This window comes from Diospyros lotus, chromosome 7 (genome assembly GCF_014633365.1).
Source record: "Diospyros lotus cultivar Yz01 chromosome 7, ASM1463336v1, whole genome shotgun sequence".
Taxonomy (NCBI): Eukaryota; Viridiplantae; Streptophyta; class Magnoliopsida; order Ericales; family Ebenaceae; genus Diospyros; species Diospyros lotus.
This window is the reverse complement of record NC_068344.1, coordinates 26,932,334-26,955,721: the sequence shown is the minus strand read 5'-3', so window position 1 is coordinate 26,955,721 and position 23,388 is coordinate 26,932,334. Positions and strand designations below refer to the sequence as shown.

Genomic DNA, 23,388 nt, shown 5'->3' with positions numbered 1-23,388 from the left:
ATTGATTACGAGCCATCATGACAGAAGCGTCAATGCTTTCAATATTACCCTTGAGAGTGGTACGATGAACATCTTCTCGACGGATCAAAGCAAAACACTCATTCAGATCTGGAAGTTGTTCCCTACGAGAAATTTCTCCAGAAATTGTTTCAAAAATATTATCTAATCCAGCAAGAAATATATGTACCCTTTGTCGTTCAATGAAATTTTTGTATTCTACAATATCATCAGCATCTTTCATGACCACTTTATCATGATGGTTTAATTCACGAAAAATTTCTATCAATTCTCCATAATACACAAAGAGTGTTCTTCCATTTTTTTTAGTAGTGAAAGCCCTCTTGTTTAATGAAAAAACTTGTAGTTCGTCGCTACCATCCTAGAAAACCTTTGCTAAGGTACTCCAAATTTCATGGACAGTGAGTAAGCGAAGATAACGCTTCATAATTTATGGGGTCATGGACATTAATAACCACCTCTTGACTTTCTGATTTTCTGCATACCATTTCTCATATCCAACATCCGATTCTGTGGGTGGTTTTATCTTACCACGGATATAAGAGAGTTTCTCTCTTTCGACAATATGCATTTCCATGAGTTGAGACCAAATATCATAATTGGACTCATTAAGGATGATTCCAGCATTGAAGGAACCCCTTCAGTTTGAACAATCATGGGACCAGTTTTCATCCCAGATAATTCAAAAAAAAAAATTCTGATGTTTTAGATGATTCAGGATTTTTTTCTGACATTTTTTTCTCATTTTGTTTTTAACAATATAAGAGAAGTCTAAAACCTCAAACAGAGGCTATCGCTGGAATTTACCAAGAAAACAGATAGCAGTGGAATTCATTGGAGTTTCACTTACAGAAAATGGAGTTCATTGGAGATTACCAGATATTTAAGATCATCGTTGGAGGTAAAAGTAGTCGCGACTGGTGAAGGCAGCAAGGAGGCCGGCGGTGACGGCGGTTGGTAAAGATGGCAATGAAAGCTGTGGGCAGCGACTAAAGGTCAGCCGCAGGTTGAGCATGCGATGGCCGACGATGAGTTCTCCTGCCAGTTCCATTAGCAGATCGATGGCGATGGCGGCCACCGATGGGGTAGATCTGGGTGACGGCAACCTTCGATCGAGGTGGCCGGCAGTTGATTTTCGACGACGTTGATGGTTGGACGTTTAGCCGTACTTACACGGCTTCTGTGACCCGCCAGCGTTAATACCGCAACAGAGAACCTCTATGAAACCAAAGGTCCTCTTAAAGTATATATATATATATATGGGTTTAAAACCAGTGAAGAACAGCTTTAAACAAAAAAAAAAAAAAAAAAAACAAAGGTCCTCTATGAAAGAGACTCTGACACCATCTCAAACGTAATTCAGTGTTTTGATTGATACTAAATCATGGAGAGTACAACTAATATATAGAGATGTGTGATCTCTTTACATATCACACTTAGCTATACCACTATACTTAATCGTAATACAAACAACTACACTTAATCGTAACACAAACAAGCTGTCAGCACAGCTTTACAAAGAAAAAATAATAATAACTTTACAAAGAAAAAAAAATAATATTTTAACACTAAATTCGTTCATTTTCATCATTTGAGTTTGAAATCAATAAAGATCAACAAAGAAACCTCTATCATTTCTAGGTTGAAAATTGATGAAGAAACCCAAAATCAAATGATGTGGATTTTATTTTAAACTTAGATAATTCATAATTGATCCCCATTGCTATGGGGAGCAAAAGACGAAATACAATTGATTCCTCCATTTAAATGGGTCTCAATTCTCCTTGTTCCACGTTTCTAATTCTTTTCCAAGTAGATTTTGAATGTATATATATTTTATGAATGTATGTATATAGTTGTGATTGTGAAATTTATAGTTTGAATATATGTATATATATAGAGCCATGTGTGAGTATATTTATGAATGTATGTATATCTGTGAGTAGTTTGATTAATATTTCTCTATTATTGTGTTTTGGGGATTTTTTTAATAAATGTATGTATGTTTGTGAGTAATTTAATTGAATAACTATTTTTTTTTTAATTTTTTTATATTAAAATTTATATTTACAAAAGGTATTCATATTTTTATATTTGCATATTTTTTCACATTTTTGTTTTCATTTTTTAAATATTATTTATATATTTTTTATTTTGTATCATATTTCTTTAAAAATATTATTTTTATTTTGTGCCTGAATATATAATTAGATCATCTCTCGTTAAATTATAATCAAAATCAAAGAATATTTGTTCCAAGGATATAGCTTGATGGTTCTAATGATCTCGTTTAGAGTATATTTTGTTATGGTAAAAGTGTTGTGCTCAGATCAAAATGAAGAATTATTAGGTTTTTTGATTTAATTTCTTCAAATTAGTAAGAGATGATGCTTGTGATGCAACATTAAAAAAAAATAAAAAAAATCAAAGAATATTTCAATCGTCGGACTGGTCTATCATGTGGGGGCGCCTAACACTAAAGACTTGGAATTCTTCGAAAAGCATACGTACCTGTTCCAGGACAAGCCATTAATTACGCAGAGAAACTTGTAAATTAATCGCAATAAGCAATCATTAGGGGTTTCTAATCAAAGATGAGCGAGCAGTCGCATTCGTGTAAGAAGAAGAAGATAGAGCCTTCTACATACATACATACACACACGACACGTTAGCGAACGGCATCAGGCTTCCTTCGTCTTCTTGGGCTCTCGAATTTGTGTCTCTAGAGCCCGCGGGGGTGTCGTAGGGCGAGAAAATGTCGAGCAACGACGAGACCCTGGACGACGTGAATGGGGAAACGTTTGAGAAGCCGAATCAGAGGATCAAAGACCGATCTAAGGTAGGCCGTATTTGATTCGGCGTTGGGTTCGGAAGCTTTTGATCGTTTTGATAGAATTTTCGATCTGGGTCGTCTTTGCTTTTTCCAGAAAGTGGCTCAAACCAAAGAGATATTGTCGAAGCAAGCGGTTAAGTCCAAGGAGATATTGTCCAAGCAAGCGGTTAAGATCGCTAAACAGGCCGAAGAACATGAAAGATTCATCAACAAGGTGTTTGCGTAATTAGAGATGTTCTATATGTTCGTATCCGCGTATTGATGTGTTTGTGAGAGTTGCATGCCTCGTGTTTGATATTATGCCTCCTTTTTTTTTTTTTTTTTTATCGATTCAGCGTTTTAACTTATTTGTGAACGTTCTTCATTGGTAATAGGTGACTCATCTCTGTGGTGTTCTCAGTTTTGGAGCATTTTGCTTTGTTTTGGGTGCAAGTGAGTAAAATTCATCGACTGGCTCAAACAATTGGAAGTAATAACTTATTATGCGTTCTAATTTCCTCGGATTTGTTCTTTGCATGGTTAATTTTGTCTCTCAGGGCCTCAAGATATTCCCTATGTATATTGTTTTTTCTATGTCACCTTCGTTCCTCTTCGATGGATCTATTACCGGTTCAAGAAATGGCATTATTACCTTTTGGTAAGCTCTATTGCATCTTCTTATGTGCGTTGGTTTTGGTACTTGTTAATCTCAATTAGGTTTACGGCCACTTAGGTCATGCGAGGTTAGCTCATACTCATGAAATTTATTTCATGTTGATCATTAAAAGAATCGAGTTCCTAGTATTTGGCTGCATTATCAGCTTAATTGGGCTTCTCTGTTCTCTTTCTACAAGGGTATGCAATATAAGTTTGGTGCCTTCCCTTGTGTAAGGTTACAATTGAACTAGTAGAATGGAAATGTTGATACTAAACTATGTTGGATTCGATTAGCAATTATTCTCTGTTTTTTTGCTAAGATATTTTCATTTTTTATTCTCACTGTGCACATAAGAGTATAGAACATCTGTTCACTAACTGCTCCAGTATATATAATTACAGGTGTGTGGCCTTTTACTTAATACCATGCCATCCACTAAATGCAAATGTTTCACCAATTACTATTATTTTATACATTTTTTCTTGTGCTTAGAGGAAAAAACGGAAAAATGGTGAAGTTAATCTGGTGCTTTGCAGGACTTCTGCTATTACGCAAATACTATCTTCTTGGTGATGCTTTTGTTCTATCCAAGAAATGAAAAGCTTTTCATGGTTTGTTTCTCATTTGCAGAGGTGAGCAAATGATTCCAAACCCATTTGCATTGACTCAATGGCAGTACAAAGTAGTTTTTAGTATATTTTCAATTTGGTAAATGTGGCTGCAGGGGCCATTAGCATGGGCATTGATTGTGTGGCGTTGCAGCTTAGTTTTTAGTTCCCTTGACAAACTTGTAAGCGTCCTCATCCATCTTTTGCCCGGTGAGTTTGTTTTCCCATTTTGTGTGATAATAGGCTGCTATTTGCAGGTTGGAAATACTGTTTTGTACTGCATACTTACCTCAAATAGCCTACTGCCCTGTGCACCCTTAAAGGCAGAAAAAGTCTTCTGAAAAACACAAATAAGAAACCTTGCATGATTATGGTGATACTTTAGAACTTTGAAGTATGAAGAATCTATATGTGGGGAACACTAATATTTTGAATATATTATGTGAGATCCTTCTATTGCTGGTGCTTCTTCAATTTAAGGTTATGATCTCAAGTTGTCTCACACATCTAGTATGTGTTCATATGGCAGTTCTTCAGCTTCTAAATTCACCCAAATTAGCTGTTCATATTTTGGTGAGCCTCATTAGAATTCCTATTTCGCACCCTCTCAAAGAAAATAAGAAAAATCTGTATGCATTAGGTGGTTGATCATTCTTCTTGTTGCAATGGTAATTGTTGGACTTTGCCAAAATAACAGTTAGTTATCATCACCTAATTCCTATGATATTTTCTATTGGAGAAGATAAAGGAAAAGTCCAATCTGTAAACGGGTAGATAAGGAGATAAGGAGATGAGATTATTATTGGAAAAGTTCGAACTAAGAAGGTAAAGGAAAGAAAGGATGAAGTTGTTTCTTCAACCAGATAAGGAAGTCCAAGTTCAAATACATTCTAATCCTAAATATGTTGTTGTTTAAATTGTTGTAATCTATTCTTGTTTTTTAGGAGAAACTTTCGGATATTGTGCGTATATATAGTGCAACCCACAAATCAATGAAAGGATGGAAGGGCATTCGTTCTATTAATCTTCCAACATCCAATATATTTTTCATGGTATCAGAGTCACGTCCTTGTGGCAAATGTTCCTTCCTTACCTACAACTTGTAGACTCCTTTAGGTACACGTTATGGTTGAAACCCAACCAGCTAGTGAAATGTCTACCACCATACCTCCTCTAACTAGGAATGCACAAGTTCCAGCTGCTTCAATGGCTCTTAACAGCCACTGCCTCCAAATTACTCAGCATAAATTGAATGGAACCAATTTTAGAGAATGATCCCAATCAGTTTTGTTGGTAGTTCGGGAAAAAGGAAAGGCTAGTTATTTAATAGGTGCAGTTCCTAAGCCTAACACAAACTTAGCAACCTATGGCATTTGGGAGGTGGGAAATTCTATTGTCATGGTCTAGTTGGTCAATTCCATGGAGCCAAGGATTAGAAGAACTTACTCATTCTATAAGACAGCCAAGGAGATTTGGGAAGTTGTGCAAGAAATATATTCAGACATGGAGAACATTGCCCAATGTTTTGAAATTCAATCTACCATTCGAACAATAAGGCAAGGTACTAATTCTGTTACTGAATATTACAACACACTAACAAAGTTGTGGCAGGAGATGGACCTATTTTATGAAATCACTAGGGAGTGTTCTAAAGATGGAAGAAAGTATGACAAGATGATAGAAAATGAGAGTGTTTGACTTTCTACATGGTCTTAATTCTGATCTTAATGAAGTGAGAGGCCAATTACTTGGCACTAATTCTTTTCCATCGATAAGGGAAGCTTTTAAGAAGAGAGTAGGAAGAAGGTAATGCTAACTTCATCAGGAGCCTCTAGTCCTGATGTATACACACAAACATCAGCCCTTGTCTCTTCAAGAATGAAAAAACCTAACACATCTAAGGGGAGAGTCCCAGAAGGATAAACAATGGTGTAACCATTGCAATAAGCCATGCCATACAAGGGAAATTTGCTGGAAAATCCATGGAAAACCAGCATTTTGGAAGCCAAAGAACTAGAGGAAGGCGAATCAAGCAGCTTATGGGGTAGAAGTTGAGACTGGAAAATCAACTAACCTAACTTTATCAACAGATCAGTTGAAGGTATAACAACAATTGTTAAGCCAAACTAAGGTGATCAAACGTGTGGCCACATAAAATTCTAATCCAATAGTGTCTTGTCACGACCCTAGGGAGTAGTGTGTAATATTTTAAACTGATAATATCTAAATGAGGAAATCAGGGAGTTATTAAGCGGTGAAGGGAATTGTTCAAACAACTAACTGTGGTTGTTGAGGTAGTTAGGAGATTGTTGATGTAGCTAGAGGTCCTATAAATAGGGACTTGTGAAACTTTGAGAGGTATTGTTGAAATGAATGATCAATTCATCTCTCTTTGATTCTCTCTTTCTCTCCCTCTTTCTTTTTGTTCTTTTCTCTCTCTCCTTCTTACATTCATACACTACTAATTTGCTAGCCCTAATTCAAGGGCTTGACAAAGTGGTATCAGCGATAGTTGGTCCGGTGGTGGGAAGTAGCAAAATAGCGGAAGGAACAATTGCAGGGCCCAGTGTGATTGAGGAGTAAGAAGCAATGGCTGAAGGAACACGCCTGAGGCAACTGGAGGTGAGGTTGGAAACCATGGAGTTTGGCATGAATCATACCTAAGAGGCCATGTGCCAAACGAGGGAAGAATTGGCTGAGTGGAAGGAAGTCATGCAAGTGGCATTGAAAAAGCAACAAGAAACAGTCGAAAGATGCCAAGAATCGGTCCAAAGGTGCTAAGAATCGGTCCAGAGGTGTCAAGAAATTATGGAACAAGAAGGGCAGAGGATCAGCAATATGTTAAATATGTTGGTCTCTATGCCCCAGTTTCGATTGCCATTGGAATTTTCGCCAAGGTAAGTGTTGGAGCCAATCTTGCTGCACCAGGGCAATTGATCGGGGTCAGAAGGAGTTCTAGAGGAGGAGTAGCAGCAGTTAGTTCGAGAAAATCTAGGAAGGAATGTGCAACCGGTGGCGCATGGCCATGCACCCATGCCAAAGCTGGAGATACCCCTGTTCGAGGGAAAGAGCCCAAGGTGGTGGCTAAGGCAGTGTAAATGATTCTTTCAACTCTACTAGACTCCCAAGGATCAAAAAGTGGCAGGAGCAACTTTTAATTTATTATGAGCCCAAACGATGGATTCAATAAGTTCTTGCCAATAACCACGCCCGTTGAATAGAAACATTAAACTAAAAGCCCATACAAAATGATCACCTAAGAAAAAAAGACCATATGCAGATAATGAAGAACCATAAGACTGAATTACTTGGGGTGTGAAGGATTCTTTCAACTCTACTAGACTCACGAGGATCAAAAAGTGACTCTTATGGCAGCCTATTTAAACAAAGTATTCTTGGTATTAGGGGTGGGTCCAAGACGAAGGCCTGCAAGGGGGTTGGAGAGCTTTCTCTAATAGCCTCTGTGAACGCTTCGGAGAGAAGAAGATGACGGATGTTATTGAAGAATTTAGTAAGCTAAAGCAAGAAGGTACTATAATGGAATACCTTGCCCTTTTCGAAGAATTGAGATCATTGGTATGTACAATTCAACCCGGACTTATCGAACACTATGTGGTATCAATTTTTGTGAGTGGGTTGAAGGAGGAGCTATGACCCATGGTAAAGATGTTGGGTTTTTTGCATGGAAGATTATTGTCTAGAAGTTGAAGAGAAGAATCTGTTAGAATGAAGAATGAAGTCCGACTGGTTTTTTGTTCTAAGTTAGATTAAGTTAACTTAGTTATTTTATTATGAGGGGTATGTTGGTCTTTTGTAGAGGCTAAGTTTTAAAGCCCTTGTAATTGCCGCCTCCTTATAGTTTATAAATAGGAGGCGAGTGCTTGCAGTCGGTCATAACATTCTCAATCATTCTGATTGTTCTCTATATGCAAGTGATGCTGCCAAGATAGCGAGAGAGAGATAGAAAGGCTTAGAGATAAAATTAGTCCTTGTATTCTCTTGAGAGTGTAGTGAACTTGTGTGAGGGAGAGAAAGGAGGTTATTGTATCTTGTTTCAAAGCGGTTTCTAGTGGATTTATCTCTTGGAGAGAAGGCTGGATGTAGGATTGCTTTAAAGCAGTCCGAACCAGGATAATTCTGTGCTTCTTGGATGGTTTAATTGTTCTTATCTCTCATTTCCTTATTGTTTTCAATTGCTGTTGTATATATTCTGTTGTTATCTTGATTTCCGGGTGAGGAGTGAAGAGAGATTGGCAAATCTAAGGCTTGAATTAGTTTCTAAGAGCTCCTAATCATAACAAAAGATGATGACGCCAACGACAGTAGGTCAGGCGGCAGAAAAGGCGAGGCTTCACGAAATGACCTTGGAGGCCATTTTCATGAAACACAAGGTCCCTTACAAGCCAAGTATTCTAGCTAGACAGTATGGTGGAGGAAGTTCTATACCCTTGCTCACATGGCCTAACCAATCAGTGACCAAGGCAGTAGCAAATAGAAATGGAGGGAGGGGGAGTCTGATGGAACAAAGAAGGCAATTGGGGTTGTGCTTCAAATGCAGTGACAAATATGGCCCTGGTCATCAGTGCAAAAGACAACTGATCGAAGATAGAGGGAATTAATGAAGATGAAGAAGGAGAAGAAGCAAAACAAGAAGTGGCAAAAGGAGATTGATTGCAGGAAGAGGAAGAAGAAGTGCAAGGGAAGGAAGGAGGGGAAATCACCTTCCATGCATTGAAAGGCAGTCCAATGGGGCAAATAATTAAGGTGAGGGGCCAAGTGGGAAAAAGGAAGTTAATGGTGCTAATTAACAATGGAAGCACCCACAGCTTCCTTAGTGAAGCAATAACTATAGACCTGAAGTGCCCTTTGGCAGCCATGACTCCTTTGTCTATCACTGTAGCTAATAGCAGTCGAATGTTCAGTCACTACAAATGCTTAGGGTTCAAATGGATTATGCAAGGGAAGGAATTTGTGGCAAATCTAAGAATTTTGGAATTGGGAGGGTGTGACATCGTTCTTGGTGTGGATTGGATGAGGATAACGAGTCCCCTCACTTTTGGATTCAATAAATTAGAAGTCATGGTGGTGATTGACGGGAGGAAGTTGACCTTTTTGGGCAGCCTAAAGCAGGGAGAATGCAAGCTCATTAAAGGGAAAAGGCTGCAGAAGATGTTGATGAAGAAATGGGGGCAGATAGCACAGCTCTATTCTATAAGAGCTATAGAATTGGAAGATGACAGCCAGCCCAAAGAGGGGCCCCCACCTACAGATTCTCTTGATGCACATATCGCAAATAAGGTACAATTTTCGGATGACTTGCATTCAATTTTGATAGAGTTTAAGGATCTATTTGCGGAACCAAACTCCTTGCCACCCCAAAGACCCTTGGACCATGCAATTTATCTTAAACCTAACTCAGCCCTTGTTAACATTCGAGCATATAGGTACCCCCCTATCTAGAAAATAGAAATTAAGAAACAAGTTAAAGCCGTGTTAGACCTAGCTATCTGTCATGTACCTAGGTTACCAGATTGTAATATAAAGTAGCGGTTGTAAGGGTAAATATGGTAATGGCGAGTGTTAGGCGCTGGCATGTGCTCAGCTGTTGTAACAGATTTTTGGCGCCAATACTTTTAGCTGATAACTCCTTAAAAACAGAGTTCTGGTTCATTGGTTGGCATCTAATGAAATTCGAATCATTGATTTCTCTGATTTCCCTCTTAAATCTCTCTCTCTCGCGCTTTCTTCACTCTCTCTCTCGCTCTTCTCTTCTTCTCCCTCCCTTTCATTCTTCACCTAAAATTCCTTCTATCAGATCTACGATCTAACAAAGTGGTATCAAAGCACTTTCCTGGCAGTCGATCATTACCATTACGATGGCCGATGGAACTCACATGAAGCATATGGAACTACAGCTACAACAAGTGTCAGCGACGGTGATGGAAGTACAACAACGGATGGGATCCATGGAGGATACCATTGGAACCATTGTAGATAAGAGATTGGAGGTAGTAGCGGATTGGTTGCAAGGCGATATGCGCAACCAGATTCGGACTGAAATGCGAGAGCAAAGTAACATGGTTCGCGAACAAATGCAGCAATTCATGCTGATGTTTTCGAATCAAGCTCAAGTACGAATTTCCCCCGATTTTCCTCCTCTGGAACATTCGGATCCAATATTGCCTGGTATTGGAATGGGACAGAGAGTGGTCGAGCCTTCAGAATTGGGAGGTTTGCCAAAATCGGAAGGTAAGGACTATATTTTGGTGGTGGTGGATCGCCTCACAAAGTTCAGCCATTTCTTAGGCCTCTCCCATCCATTTTCTGCCCAAGAAGTAGCCAGAGTTTTTGTGGACAGAGTGGTTAATTTACATGGAGTTCCCCAGTCTATTGTTTCTGACAAAGACAAAGTGTTTACCAGTCTTTTTTGGCAAACATTGATGAAGTTTATAGGGTCCAAGCTTCATATGTCAACAGCCTACCATCGTGAAACGGATGGTCAATCGAAACGAGTCAATCAATGCCTTGAAACATATCTGAGATGTTTCTGCTTCCTCCGCCCCAAGGAATGGCACAAATGGCTGGCATTGGCCCAATGGTGGTATAACTCCAGCCACCATAGCTCTATTAATATGACTCCTTTTGAAGCCTTGTATGGGTACAAACCTAATCTACTTCCAGGAGTCACTGGCCCCATTACGGTCGCAGCCGTGGATGATTACTTGCACAACTGCCAACACAACTTGCAAGTTCTCAAAACCGAGCTGGCTAAAGCTCAAAATCGCATGAAACTAGTTACTGATCGGAGGAGAACGGATGGGGAGTTTGAACTCGGGGATCACATGTATTTGAAACTCAATTCAGCTAACCTAAAGTCACTATCAAAACAGCCAATCTCGAAGCTAAGTCCGAAGTTTTATGGGCCCTATCCCATCGTCTCTAGAATTGGGAAAGTTGCCTATAAGCTACAACTACCGGCTGGAACACACATCCATCCGGTATTCCATGTTTCCTTACTGAAGAAATCAGCTGGGAATAATGCAACCAGTCCAGAGTTACCCACTATTGCAGAAGAGGACGCCCCTACGGTGGCATCAGTAGCCATCTTGGATAAGAGAGTCATCTACCCTCATGGACTGCCTTTGACCCAAGTGCTGGTGCAGTGGTCGTCTCTCCACCCGAATAACAATACCTGGGAGTACCTTCCCGACCTCCTCAGGCAGTTTCCCAGTTCAGCAAATTTGTTACCTATTTCTTGAGGACAAGAAATCACTCGAAGGGGGGAATAATGTCATGTACCTAGGTTACCAGATTGTAATAAAGTAGCGGTTGTAAAGGTAAATAGGGTAATGGCGGGTGTTAGGCGCTGGCATGTGCTCGGCTGTTGTAACAGATTTTTGGCGCCAATACTTTTAGTTGAGAACTCCTTAAAAACTGAGTTCTGGTTCATTGGTTGGCATCTAATGAAATTCGAATCATCAATTTCTCTGATTTCCCTCTTAAATCTCTCTCTGTAACATCCCACATCGAGCGATAGGAAGGACCGGAACAACTTACCCTAATGGGCCTACGCGAACTTCCCAGGGGGGTCACCCATCATTGGATTGCCCCACGTCAAGCACGCTTAACTTGAGAGTTCTTTGCCAACATTCAGCCCAAAAGGTATCCAGCTGGTGTTGTTTCCTTTCTTACACTATCCTCGATATATTCTAACTTCTCTGGGCTCTTGGGGTATTACATTCTCCCCCCTTGAGCACATGACGTCCTCGTCATGCGACCTTACAACCGGTCCCAGATCTCCCCCTTGCATGACCGATGTGGGATTCGCCTAAGGTGCCTACTCGCACCCCCCATAGGGGCCTACACACACCCCCCTCGGGACTCAGCCTCCTTGCTGAGGTTTGCCCCACCACCACGCTCAGAGGCTCGGGGGTCGTCTCTGATACCATTTGTAACATCCCACATCGAGCGATAGGAAGGACCGGAACAACTTACCCTGATGGGCCTACGCGAACTTCCCAGGGGGGTCGCCCATCATTGGATTGCCCCACGTCAAGCACGCTTAACTTGGGAGTTCTTTGCCAACATTCAGCCCAAAAGGTATCCAGCTGGTGTTGTTTCCTTTCTTACACTATCCTCGATATATTCTAACTTCTCTGGGCTCTTGGGGTATTACACTCTCTCTCGCGCTTTTTTCACTCTCTCTCTTCTCTTCTTCTCCGTCCCTTTCATTCTTCACCTAAAATTCCTTCTATTAGATCTACGATCTGACACTATCATTTAGCCAAGCCAAAGCCCCTATGTTTCTCCAGTTCTCCTTGTCAAAAAGAATGATGGAACTTGGAGGTTTTGCATAGATTATAGACAGTTCAATTCTAATACCATAAAAAATAAGTTTTCCATACCCATGATTGATGACCTATTTGATGAGTTATTTGGTGCAAAAGTATTCTCTAAGCTATACCTTAGGTCTGGTTACCACCAAATTCGGATGGCACCATCTGACATACCTAAAACAGCTTTTCGAACCCATCAAGGCCTATACGAATTCATTGTTATGCCATTTGGCTTGACCAATGCCCTTACCACTTTTCAAGCGTTGATGAACTAGATTTTCTTATCCCATTTAAGGAAATTCATCCTCGTTTTCTTTGATGATATTCTTGTTTATAGTTCCACTTTTGATCAACACCTATCACGCCTTCGCACCACATTTGAGATCCTTAAGTCTCACCAATTGTTTGTAATAAGCTCTCCAAATGTACTTTTGTTGCCAAGGAAGTTGAGTATTTGGGCTATAGTATTTGTGGTGGAGGATGTCATGTACCTAGGAGTATAGAAGGGTCAATGCTGTAATAGGAATATAATAAAGGGGGTAATCTTGTAATAGGTTTATAATAACTATGAGGATATATTTTTAGCAAGTGGTTAGACTGTTAGAAGACAAAGATGCCTATATAAGGCTATTGTTAAGGGTTTGTTCGCATGCTTGAATTGAAGAATGAATTTCAAACTCTATTCTCTCTTAATTCTCTCTCTCGGTTCTTCTTCTCTTTCCTTCCCATTTCTCTCTGTTTCAGTTCTATATCTCCCTCCCTTTCTGCTTTCTCTTTCCTAAATCCATCCAAATTCCTAGCCAAACCCTAGGGCTGTGATAGAGGAGTGAGGACAGATCTGAAGAAAGTGAAAGCTATGATGGAGTGGCCTAGGCCAAAGGCAGTGAAGGAGTTGAGAGGGTTTTTAGGCCTAACTAGTTATTACTAGAAATTTGTTGAACACTATGGTATGATCAGCAAGCCACTTACTAAGCTACTCAAGGAGGAGGGATTTCAGTGGAATCCTAGGGCAGAAGCTTCTTTCACCGCCCTCAAGAAAGCCATGTCTATGGCCTCGATCCTTGCTCTACCAGATTTTTCCAAGTCTTTTATAGTGGAGACAGATGTGTGTGACTCAGGTATTGGAGCTATTTTGGTGTAGGAAGGGCAGCCTTTGGCTTTTATAAGCCAAGCCCTTTCCCAAAAACACTTGGGCTTAAGTGTTTATGACAAAGAACTATTGGCGGTGCTAAGGGCTATTGATAAGTGACGTCATTACCTAGAGGGGAGTCCATTTGTGATCAGAACGAACCACGAGGGCTTGCAGTTCTTAGCTCAACAAAAGCTACATACACATTTCCAATGAAAGGGAGAACGTGGTGGCCGATGCCCTTTCAAGATGAGATGAGAATGCAGCCTCACAGTCTATTACAGCTGTAGTGTCGGAGTGGATGAAGGGGTTGGAAGAAAGCTATGAGAAATTTTAGTGGCTCAAGGAGATTTTTGGCGCAGTTGGTGATTCATCCTATTGTAGTTCCTGATTACACATTGACTAATGGGTTGGTGAGATACAAAGGCCAGTTGGTGGTGGGAGATGACACTACCCTAAAAGAGAAAATCCTTAAAGCTCTCCACTGCTCTCAAATGGGTGGTCATTCAGGAATTCGTGCCACTTATCAAAAGGTAAATCAATTGTTTTTTTAGCCGAGGCAGAAAACTGAAGTATTGGAGTTCGTGATGTCACATGTAGTATGCCAGCAATGTAAACACGAGTAGGTGGCCTATCCTGGTTTACTACAGCCCCTGGCAATACACATCAAGCATGGGAAGGCATTTCCATGGACTATGTAGAGGGCCTCCCCAGATCAGAAGGTAAAGATGTGGTTATGGTGATAGTTGATCGATTGACTAAGTTTGGCCATTTCCTCAGCTTATCTCATCCATTTATGGCCCAAGAAGTGGCCAAGACATTTTTGGATAGAGTGGCCAACATCCATGGTATCCCCATAGTTGTTAAAGGCGCACCTAGGCGTAAGGCGCCTTAAGGCTCTAGTTCGGCACCTCGCCTGGGCCAAGGCGAGGCGATTTCAGCGAAGCCATCGCCTTGCACGGTGAGACGCTGAGGTGAGAGGCGCGCCTCATGAAACTTAGTTTTAATTAAAACCTAGGCAGCCCAATTCCTCCCCTTTTCTCGGTTCCAACATATATACATTACAACATATTTACACATTTTCTTTTATTTATATTTTATCTTCCATTTACTTTAATACATAAATGTAAATAAAAAAGTACCCCCCATTTGAATTCAATAAAAATATCTAAAAAATCAAAAATCCATAACAATGAGAAAATAGAATTTTGATTTTAGTATAAACTCAGAATTTAGCGATTTTACCACCCCTAAAATACATACCTACTATTTCTTGAAAATTTCATTAAAAATCATTTTAACAACAATTAATATTAGCTATTAAAATACCGGGAAATAGTTTTTCAAAATGAAAACATTCTCTTATATGTCTCTTATAATGCACTAATCTTCCAGGCTTAAAAAAATAGCATTTTTCAAAATGAAAACATTTTCTTGATTGTGGACTTATAGTGTTTATATGTTTGTTTAAAACTTTGCATGATGATTGGTACTTGTCTGAGTTTGAGACTTTAAGTTTGAACTTTGATGATGTTTTTAGTTTAGAATTTGCATGATAAATGAATCAACTTTGATGTTGTTAGTTTAGAATTTAAAGATAATGAATCATTAATGATATGCATGTGTTATTATTGATAATTTGATAGTTTTTTTTATGATTTTACAAGATTTTGAGTTTTTTTTCTAAAAGGTGCGCCTCACTTCGCAAAAGTGCGTCTCGCCTCGTGCACCTTGCGCCTCAGGCTCCAGGACCCTTTGCGCCTCACGCCTTTCAGAACTATGGATATCCCTAGAACCATTATCCCGGATAAAGATAAGGTTTTCACAAATTCATTTTGGCAAGAGTTATTTAGGAAGTTGGGAGTGGGGTTATGTATGTTAACGGCTTACCACCCTCAAACAGATGGCCAAGCGGAATGGGTCAACCAGTGTTTGGAAGCATATTTGCGGTGTATGTGCTTTATCCACCCCAAGAGTTGGAACAAATGGTTATCGTTAGCCCAATGGTGGTATAATTCCACCTATTACAGTGTTATCAAAAGGAGTCCTTTTGAAGCTATGTTTGGGTATAGACCTATTTTACTGCCTGGGCTATCAGAGACATCAGCTGCTAAAGGTCCTATAAAGAGAATTAGCTATTGCCCGTAATCGAATGAAGTAGGTGGCAGATAGAAGACGTAGTGAGAGGGCTTTTGAGGTAGGGGATATGGTCTACCTCAAGGTACAACGGTTCTTACAACGGCCCTATACTTTTCTACCAGCCTCTAAGCTGAGTCCAAAGTATTTTGGACCTTATCCAATTGTGGCCAAGGTAGGTCTAGTGGCATACAGGTTGTAGCTACCTGAATGAGTGAATCATCATCTGGTATTCCATGTCTCCTTGCTCAAGATGGCGAAAGGAGGAGTTGTTCATGCTCGACCAAACTTACCCCCTAATGCAGAAGAGGAAGAGAAGATGATTGAACCTTGCGTCGTGTTGGAGAAACGAGTACAATACCGAGGGCAACTACCTCTAGTTCAAGTAAGGGTGTAGTGGTCTCATTTACCACTAAACGACACTACATGGGAGTATCTCCCAGATCTCCTGAAGCAGTTTGCTCAGGCTATGGGCCTTCTTTGAATTCTTGAGGACAAGAATTGTTTGAAGAGGTGGAGATTTGTCACGACCCTATGGAGTAGGGTGTAATATTGTAAAATGATAGGGTCTAAATGAGGAAATCAAGGAGTTATTAGGCGGAGAGGGGAACTGTTCAAATGGCTAACTATGGTCGTTGAGGTAGTTATTCAAATCTATCTCCTCAGTTCAGGGCTTTTACTGTTAGCATTGATATTATTATGATTCCTAGAGATATAAATCATGCATTACAGGATGAAAAGTGGAAGGCAACAGTTATGCTATGGATAAGATGCAAGTGGGTATTTACAGTGAAGTACAAGTCAAATGGAAGCATCGACAGGTACAAGGTTAGACTAGTAGCCCAAGGGTTCACACAAATTCAAGGACTTGACTATGAGGAGACTTTTGCCCCAGTAGCCAAGCTTAATTCTTTTCAAGTGTTACTCTCGTTAGCTGTTAATCTAGATTAGAAGTTGCACAAGCTAGCTATCAAGAATGTTTTCTTGTATGAGGAATTAGAAGAAGAGATTTATACAAGGATACCACCTGGCTTTAAGACAGAGAATCAAGGGGAAGGTATAAACAACAACAACAACATATCCAGCTTTTATCCCACTATGTGGGGTCGGCTACATGAATTCTAGACTTTCATGTATTTCTGTCTTTTGTCATATCCTCATTTAGATCCATATATTTCATATCAAATTTTAATGTCTCTCCCAAAGTCTTCTTGGGTCTACCTCTACCTCTTTTTGTGACTAATTGTTCCATTTCATCAACTCTCCTCACAGGAGCATCTCTTAGTCTCCTTCTCACATGACCAAACCATCTTAGTCTAGTCTCTCTCATCTTTTCCTCGATTGGCACTACTTCTACCTTATTACGAATAACTTCATTTCTAATTTTATCCTTTCTTGTATGTCCGCACATCCATCTTAACATCCTCATCTCCGCTACACTCGTTTTTTGCTCATGCTGGTATTTAACTGCCCAACATTCTGAGCCATACAGCAAGACTGGTCTTATAGCTGTCCTATAAAATTTTCCTTTCAATTTTAATGGGATTTTACCATCACATAACACCCCCAATGCATTTCTCCATTTTAGCCAACCTGCCTTAATTCTATGTGCGACATTCTCGTGGATTTCTCCATCTTTTTGAATCATTGATCCCAAATATCGAAAATGGTCTTTTATTTGTAAGATTTGGTCTTCTAATTTTATTATAACATCTTCCACTCTTGCATTTTTACTAAATTTGCATTCCATATATTCTGTTTTCTTTCTACTTAATTTAAATCCCTTAGATTCTAAATTGTTTCTCCACAACTCAAGTTTAGTGTTCACTCCTTCTTTTGTTTCATCCACCAACACTATGTCGTCTGCAAATAGCATACACCATGGCACATCTGTCTGAATATCTTTAGTGAGTTCATCCATTACTAGGGCAAATAAATATGGACTTAGTGCAGAACCTCGATGCAGTCTTATTGTAGTTGTAAATGGTTCAGTATCCCCTCCGCATGTTCTGACCCTTGTCTCTACACCATGATACATGTCCTTAAGGGCTTGTATATAGGCTATTTTGACTCTTTTCTTCTCTAAAACCCTCCATAATACTTCTCTAGGGACCCTATCATAGGCTTTTTCTAGATCTATAAACACCATATGTAGGTCCTTCTGATGATCTCGATACCTTTCCATTAGACGCCTCAGTAAATATATAGCATCCATTGTTGACCTACCAGGCATGAAACCAAACTGATTTTCTGACACCTTTGTTTCCTTTTTGAGCCTCTGCTCTATTACTCTCTTCCAGAGTTTCATGGTATGACTCGTTAACTTAATTCCTCTATAATTTTCACAGTTTTGAACATCTCCTTTGTTCTTGTATATAGGAACCAAAGTACTCTTCCTCCACTCATCTGACATCTTTTTTGATTTAAGAATGGCGTTAAATAGTTGCCTTAGCCAGGAGATGCCCTCTTCTCCCATGCATTTCCATGCTTCTATTGGTATATTATCTGGTTCCACTGCCTTATGATTTTTCATCTTTTTTAATGCTTGCCTTATTTCATTTGAACTTATGCGTCGATAGAATGTGTAGCTCACATTCCCTTCGGAGTTACTAAGATGTCCCAACCTAACTCTTGTGTCACCACCATCATTGAATAATTTTGTGAAATACTAATTCTATCTCTCCTTAATCGCTCCCTCATTTACTAAAACATTTTGATTGTCATCTTTTATGCATTTCACTTGATTTAAATCCCGTGTTTTTCTTTCTCTTGCTTTAGCTAATTTATATATATCTCTTTCTCCATCTTTTGTATCAAGTCGTTTATATAGATTCTCATATGCTTTTGATCTTGCTTCACTAACAAGATCAAGGGGAAGGTATGTAAATTGAAAAAATCACTATATGGTCTTAAGCAGTTCCCTGAAGTATGGTTCAAACGGTTTAATGATACTCTAACCAAGCTGTGATACAAGCAAGGGCAGGCAAACCATACCCTATTCATAAAACTTAAAGTAGATGGAAGAAAAACAATCCTCATTGTATATGTGGATGATATTATCATCATAGGCGATAACATTCACGAAATTGAAAATCTCAAGAAGCAACTATGAACTGTATTTGAAGTAAAAGACTTAGGTGAATTAAGATATTTTCTTGGAATGGAAGTGGCTAGAAGCAGAGAAGGCATTTTCATATCCCAGAGAAAGTACAGGTTAGATTTGCTAAGGGAAACCTGCAAAATTTGGTGTAAACCTACCAGTACTCCACTATAACCCAATTGGAAGAATAAAGAAGACAGTAGAGAGGAATAACAAGTGGATAAGGGAAGATACCAGCACCTAGTAGGTAAGCTAATCTACTTATCTCTCACTCGTCTTGATATTGCATATGTTGTAAGCATAGTTAGTCAGTTCACGCACTCACCTACAAGAAAACATCTTGAGGCAACATATCACATCCTTAGATATCTCAAAGGAACACTAGGGAAAGGACCTTTGTTCAAGAAGAGCCAAGACAGGGGGATTAGTGGATATGTAGATGCAAATTGGACTAATTCCATTGAGGATAGCAAATCTGCATCAGGATATTGTACTAAACTATGGAGTAATTTGGTTACATGGAGAAGCAAGAAGCAACTGGTAGTGGCTCGTAACAATGCAGAAGTAGAGTATAGAGCCATTGCTCAAGGCATATGTGAAGTTATTTAGTTAGAAAAATTGATGAAGGATCTAAACATACCTATATCCTCTCCAAAAAGGCTCTATAGTGATAGTAAGCTAGCAATAAGTATTGTGAATAATCCGGTACAACATGACCAGATGAAACACATAAGAATTAATCGACATTTTGTCAAACAAGAGATTGATAGAGAAGATATAAGTCTTTCTTATATTCTTACTGAGTTTTAAGAGACAAATATTCTTACAAAGGCAATGCAGAAACAAAGATTTGAATCCATTAGAGGTAAGCTGAGAATGATGGATATCTATTCACCAACTTGTGGGGGAGAGTGTTGGAGAAGATAAAGGAAAAGTCCAAGCTGTAAACGGGTAGATAAAGAGATAAGGAGATGAGATTATTATCGGAAAAGTTTGAACTAAGAAGAGAAAGGAAAGAAAGGATGAAGTTGTTCCTTAAACCAGATAAAGAAGTCCAAGTTCAAATACATTCTAATCCTAAATATGTTGTTTAAATTGTTGTAGTCTATTCTTGTATTTTAGAAGAAACTTTCAGATATTGTGTATATATATAGTGCAACCCACAGATCAATGAAAGGATGGAAGAGCATTTGTTCTATTAATCTTCTAACATCCAATATATTTTTCATTTTCATCATTAAGGGCACCTTATCCCAACTAAGTTAGGGTCACTGGCGTAACATTCATAATATCAATTGATTTTTAATAGTTAATTTACAAATCCATGTAAAAAAAAAAAGTGACAATTTTTTGTGCTAGATGCCTTCACAAGGCAAACCCTCTAGCAATGGAATGATAAAATAAAGTTTACACAATCTTCATGTTGCATGGCCATGTTCTATCACATAGTTGATATTGTGATGCTAACCATACAACATGGAAGCACGACTGGTTTCTCTAATATATTGGTCTAATTTATTGGATACATCTTTCCTGAAATTTTATGCATTGGCATGTATTCTTGATAGTATAACTATTTTGAAGGGTTATAAACCAAAGAGGGTCTCGGCCTCCTTTCCTGTCTGCATCTTTATATACATGTTCAGCACGCTCATAATACTTAGAGAGTTAAGAGGTGAAGTTTTGAACCATATCACTGTCTAGTCATTCACCTAACAGAAATAATTTTCTTTTCCAGGGATAGTTTTCTTTACACTCCGCTGGTGGGACCCTGCATTCTTTGCGGCCATGCATCCTGAGGGCACTGCTCAGAGAGCATCGTGGCCATATGCAGAAAATAGATCTTACCTATGGACATGGCTATTTCTTGTACCCTTGGCTGCTTACACCCTATGGCAGGTTCTCTATTTTCTCATCGTAAATGTCCTGCGTCGACAAAGGCTGTTAAGAGACCCCGAAGTCATGACTTCTTACAGGTTCCTGTTTTCTCCTTGTTATTGTTTTTGATAAAGCACGTGAACTGCTATAGAACTTGCAGTTTGTAAGGATTCTGTGTTTGATTGATGGTGTTTTCTTGTGCCTTTTCTCTACATTATCGTTGCATACTGGCAATTTCTTGGGGGAATAGGGAACTCTCAAAGAAAGCGCAGAAGGCTAATAACGTATGGTGGCGACTAAGCGGCTTGCTGGGGGAACAGAATCGCCTCTTCATGTATATTCTGCTTCAAATGATATTCACAGTAGCAACCACGGCACTCGCTGTGCCTATATTTCTGTCCTATAGACTACATGTCATCTTCCAAATACTCAAGGTCTCTGCAACGATATGGAATGGAGGAAGCTTTTTACTTGAAGTGATGCCGAGGCAGGTTATCCTTAAGGAGAAGAAGAAAACAGAGGTGCAACCTGGAGAAATCCGGCATCATCAGCCGACAGATGCTATCGATTCTACGAAGCAACAAGAGTCGTAACAGTTGTGTGCAAATAGGCTGTCGTACAACTCCGATTTTGTGTCCCATAGGAGGGAGGCCAAGTCATTGATGAATGATCCAGCCTCTTTACATGTTTTTTGATTTGTAGTTGTAGCAAAGCAAAGTGAAGTGTGGAACTGCATTGCCATTCAATGTTTTTTCTGAATTCAAACTTGGCATATCTGAATATATTCAGTTCACAGACATGGCTGAATACTGGATGGTGGTTGTAGGACTAGCATTGCTTGCACGTTGCCTTTTTTTTTTTTTTTTTAATTTATAACTTACGTCTCCGAGCTTTACTTGAATAATCTTGGAGAGAGCGGCATTCTTTCTTAATTCGTCCTACGAGTAAATTTAGATGTGATATACACACTCAGAATAAATTTTCGAAAAATGATTACTCTCTTCATGGACTTTATCTTTACGTCATATAGACGAAACTCTCGACTAGATGATAAGACGTATTATAACTCTATCTTAACGTAGACGACTTACTTTTCAATCTTATTATTGTCTTTCAACAATAATTGTCTTTCATAACGTCATAAGAATTCGAACTTTTGATATTCCTATTATTCTTTTTGTGCTTTACTGTTGGGCCATGCATGTTGAAAATTAAAAACTAAACTAACTAAACTTATCATTTGATATTTCTTGTTAGTTGTCAAAAATATATAAACAAAAATAACTTTTGTTTAGTTTTTAGTTTAAATATAATTATATTATATTGATAATATATCTTTACTTTAAATATAATATATTAATATATAATATATCACTCAAATGATTGTAAAAATATTGAAGAGTGAGTAAAAGACGTTTTGCTGAGTGAAAATGGCAAAAAAAAAAGAAGGAAGAATTGAAAAATAATCTTAGTTTTTCAAAAGAAACTATTTTACAAAAAAAAAATAGAAAAATAAAAAACTTATTTAAATACTAAATTTTTAAAAATAAAATTAGAGGTTTAGAAGACGCAAATTTTTAAAATTGAATTGAACTCAAAAATCTCATTTTTAATTTTTTATTAATTTAAAAATTTAGAAAATATAGGCCTTCACAATTTTTTTTCAAATCATCTCCTCTAATAAGTTATGAAAACAAAAAAAAAAAACAAAAAAACCATCTCCCTTTTAATATATGTTATTTTTCTACATTGAATTAATTTTAATACTTTTAACATTTGTACACAACTTTAAATTTTCTATGAGAAAGAAAAACTAATTTTTTTTTACAATATTTGAAATAGAAAAGCTAAAAAATATTTTCTCAACTAAATAGCGTCGAGAAGCTAAACCGACCTCTATTGCTTAAATGACACTCCTTGTTTGTCTTTTTTTTTTTTTAAAAGATAAAAATAGTTAAATTTTATCTGATCAAAATAAACATATTGATAGACAATCAATAATAAATGCCAAAAAGGGATTTACAAGAGTTGAACAATCCCCTGGAACCTCAAAGGCAAAAGGTAAGAGTCAAACAATTTTAACCACAACCTAGATCATGAAAGACTTGTTAGAAGAAAAAATAAAATACTCTCTATATTATCCTTAATCTAATTCATATCACTTAAAATAGAAAACACGGGACAAATGATGATGAATACTGATAACAAAGCCCAACGTGGCCCAAAACCAAGGACACAGGCCTGAAATTGCCTACACCATCACGAATCCAAGGGCCAATCAAGGCCATATATGGCCCTCTAGCTCCATTTAACGAATTTTATTTTAATTGATCACGTGACTTTATCTAAACCACTTTCTCAACATAAAACACTTACATAAAAACGTGAAGTGAATTATTTATTATACTCCTATGACATCACTGTTACATTATTTTCAGGGACTGATTTAAATATCAAAAAACTTATTGGGAAACAAGACTCCTTTTTTTTTTCTTTCGAGTATTTGGAATGTATTTAGTCTCAAGAATTGCCGAGATGATCTCAGATTAGGAGACCACAGAATATATAGCTACCACGGGGTACTGGCCACACTGATACCACATTGCACAAACCCAACAAACACCAAAGCAGAAACAGGCGATTCCTTTCCCTTATATTTTTTTTTTTTCTCCCCCATATTCTCCTTTCTCGAAGTTCAAACCAATGACCACAA

At 38.4% G+C, this 23,388-nt stretch overlaps 1 protein-coding gene across 1 annotated transcript; it reads left to right on the top strand.

Annotated features, from left to right (window-relative positions):
• The first annotated feature begins 2,642 nt into the window (after window positions 1-2,642).
• On the top strand, window positions 2,643-21,482 carry LOC127806727 (glycerophosphocholine acyltransferase 1). The gene is made up of 8 exons (XM_052344199.1): window positions 2,643-2,857; window positions 2,946-3,065; window positions 3,226-3,283; window positions 3,388-3,488; window positions 4,025-4,120; window positions 4,213-4,306; window positions 20,536-20,773; window positions 20,926-21,482. Exons 1-8 carry the CDS (start codon window positions 2,774-2,776, stop codon window positions 21,266-21,268), a joined length of 1,134 nt encoding a protein of 377 aa, XP_052200159.1. The 5' UTR covers window positions 2,643-2,773; the 3' UTR covers window positions 21,269-21,482.
• Window positions 21,483-23,388: the final 1,906 nt, after the last annotated feature.

Coding starts and splice junctions, on each gene's coding strand:
- LOC127806727 (XM_052344199.1), top strand. CDS start 2,774: ATGTCGAGCAACGACGAGACCCTGGACGACGTGAATGGGGAAACGTTT. Junction 3,066..3,225: donor ATGAAAGATTCATCAACAAG/GTGTTTGCGTAA, acceptor CATTGGTAATAG/GTGACTCATCTCTGTGGTGT. Junction 3,489..4,024: donor AATGGCATTATTACCTTTTG/GTAAGCTCTATT, acceptor GGTGCTTTGCAG/GACTTCTGCTATTACGCAAA.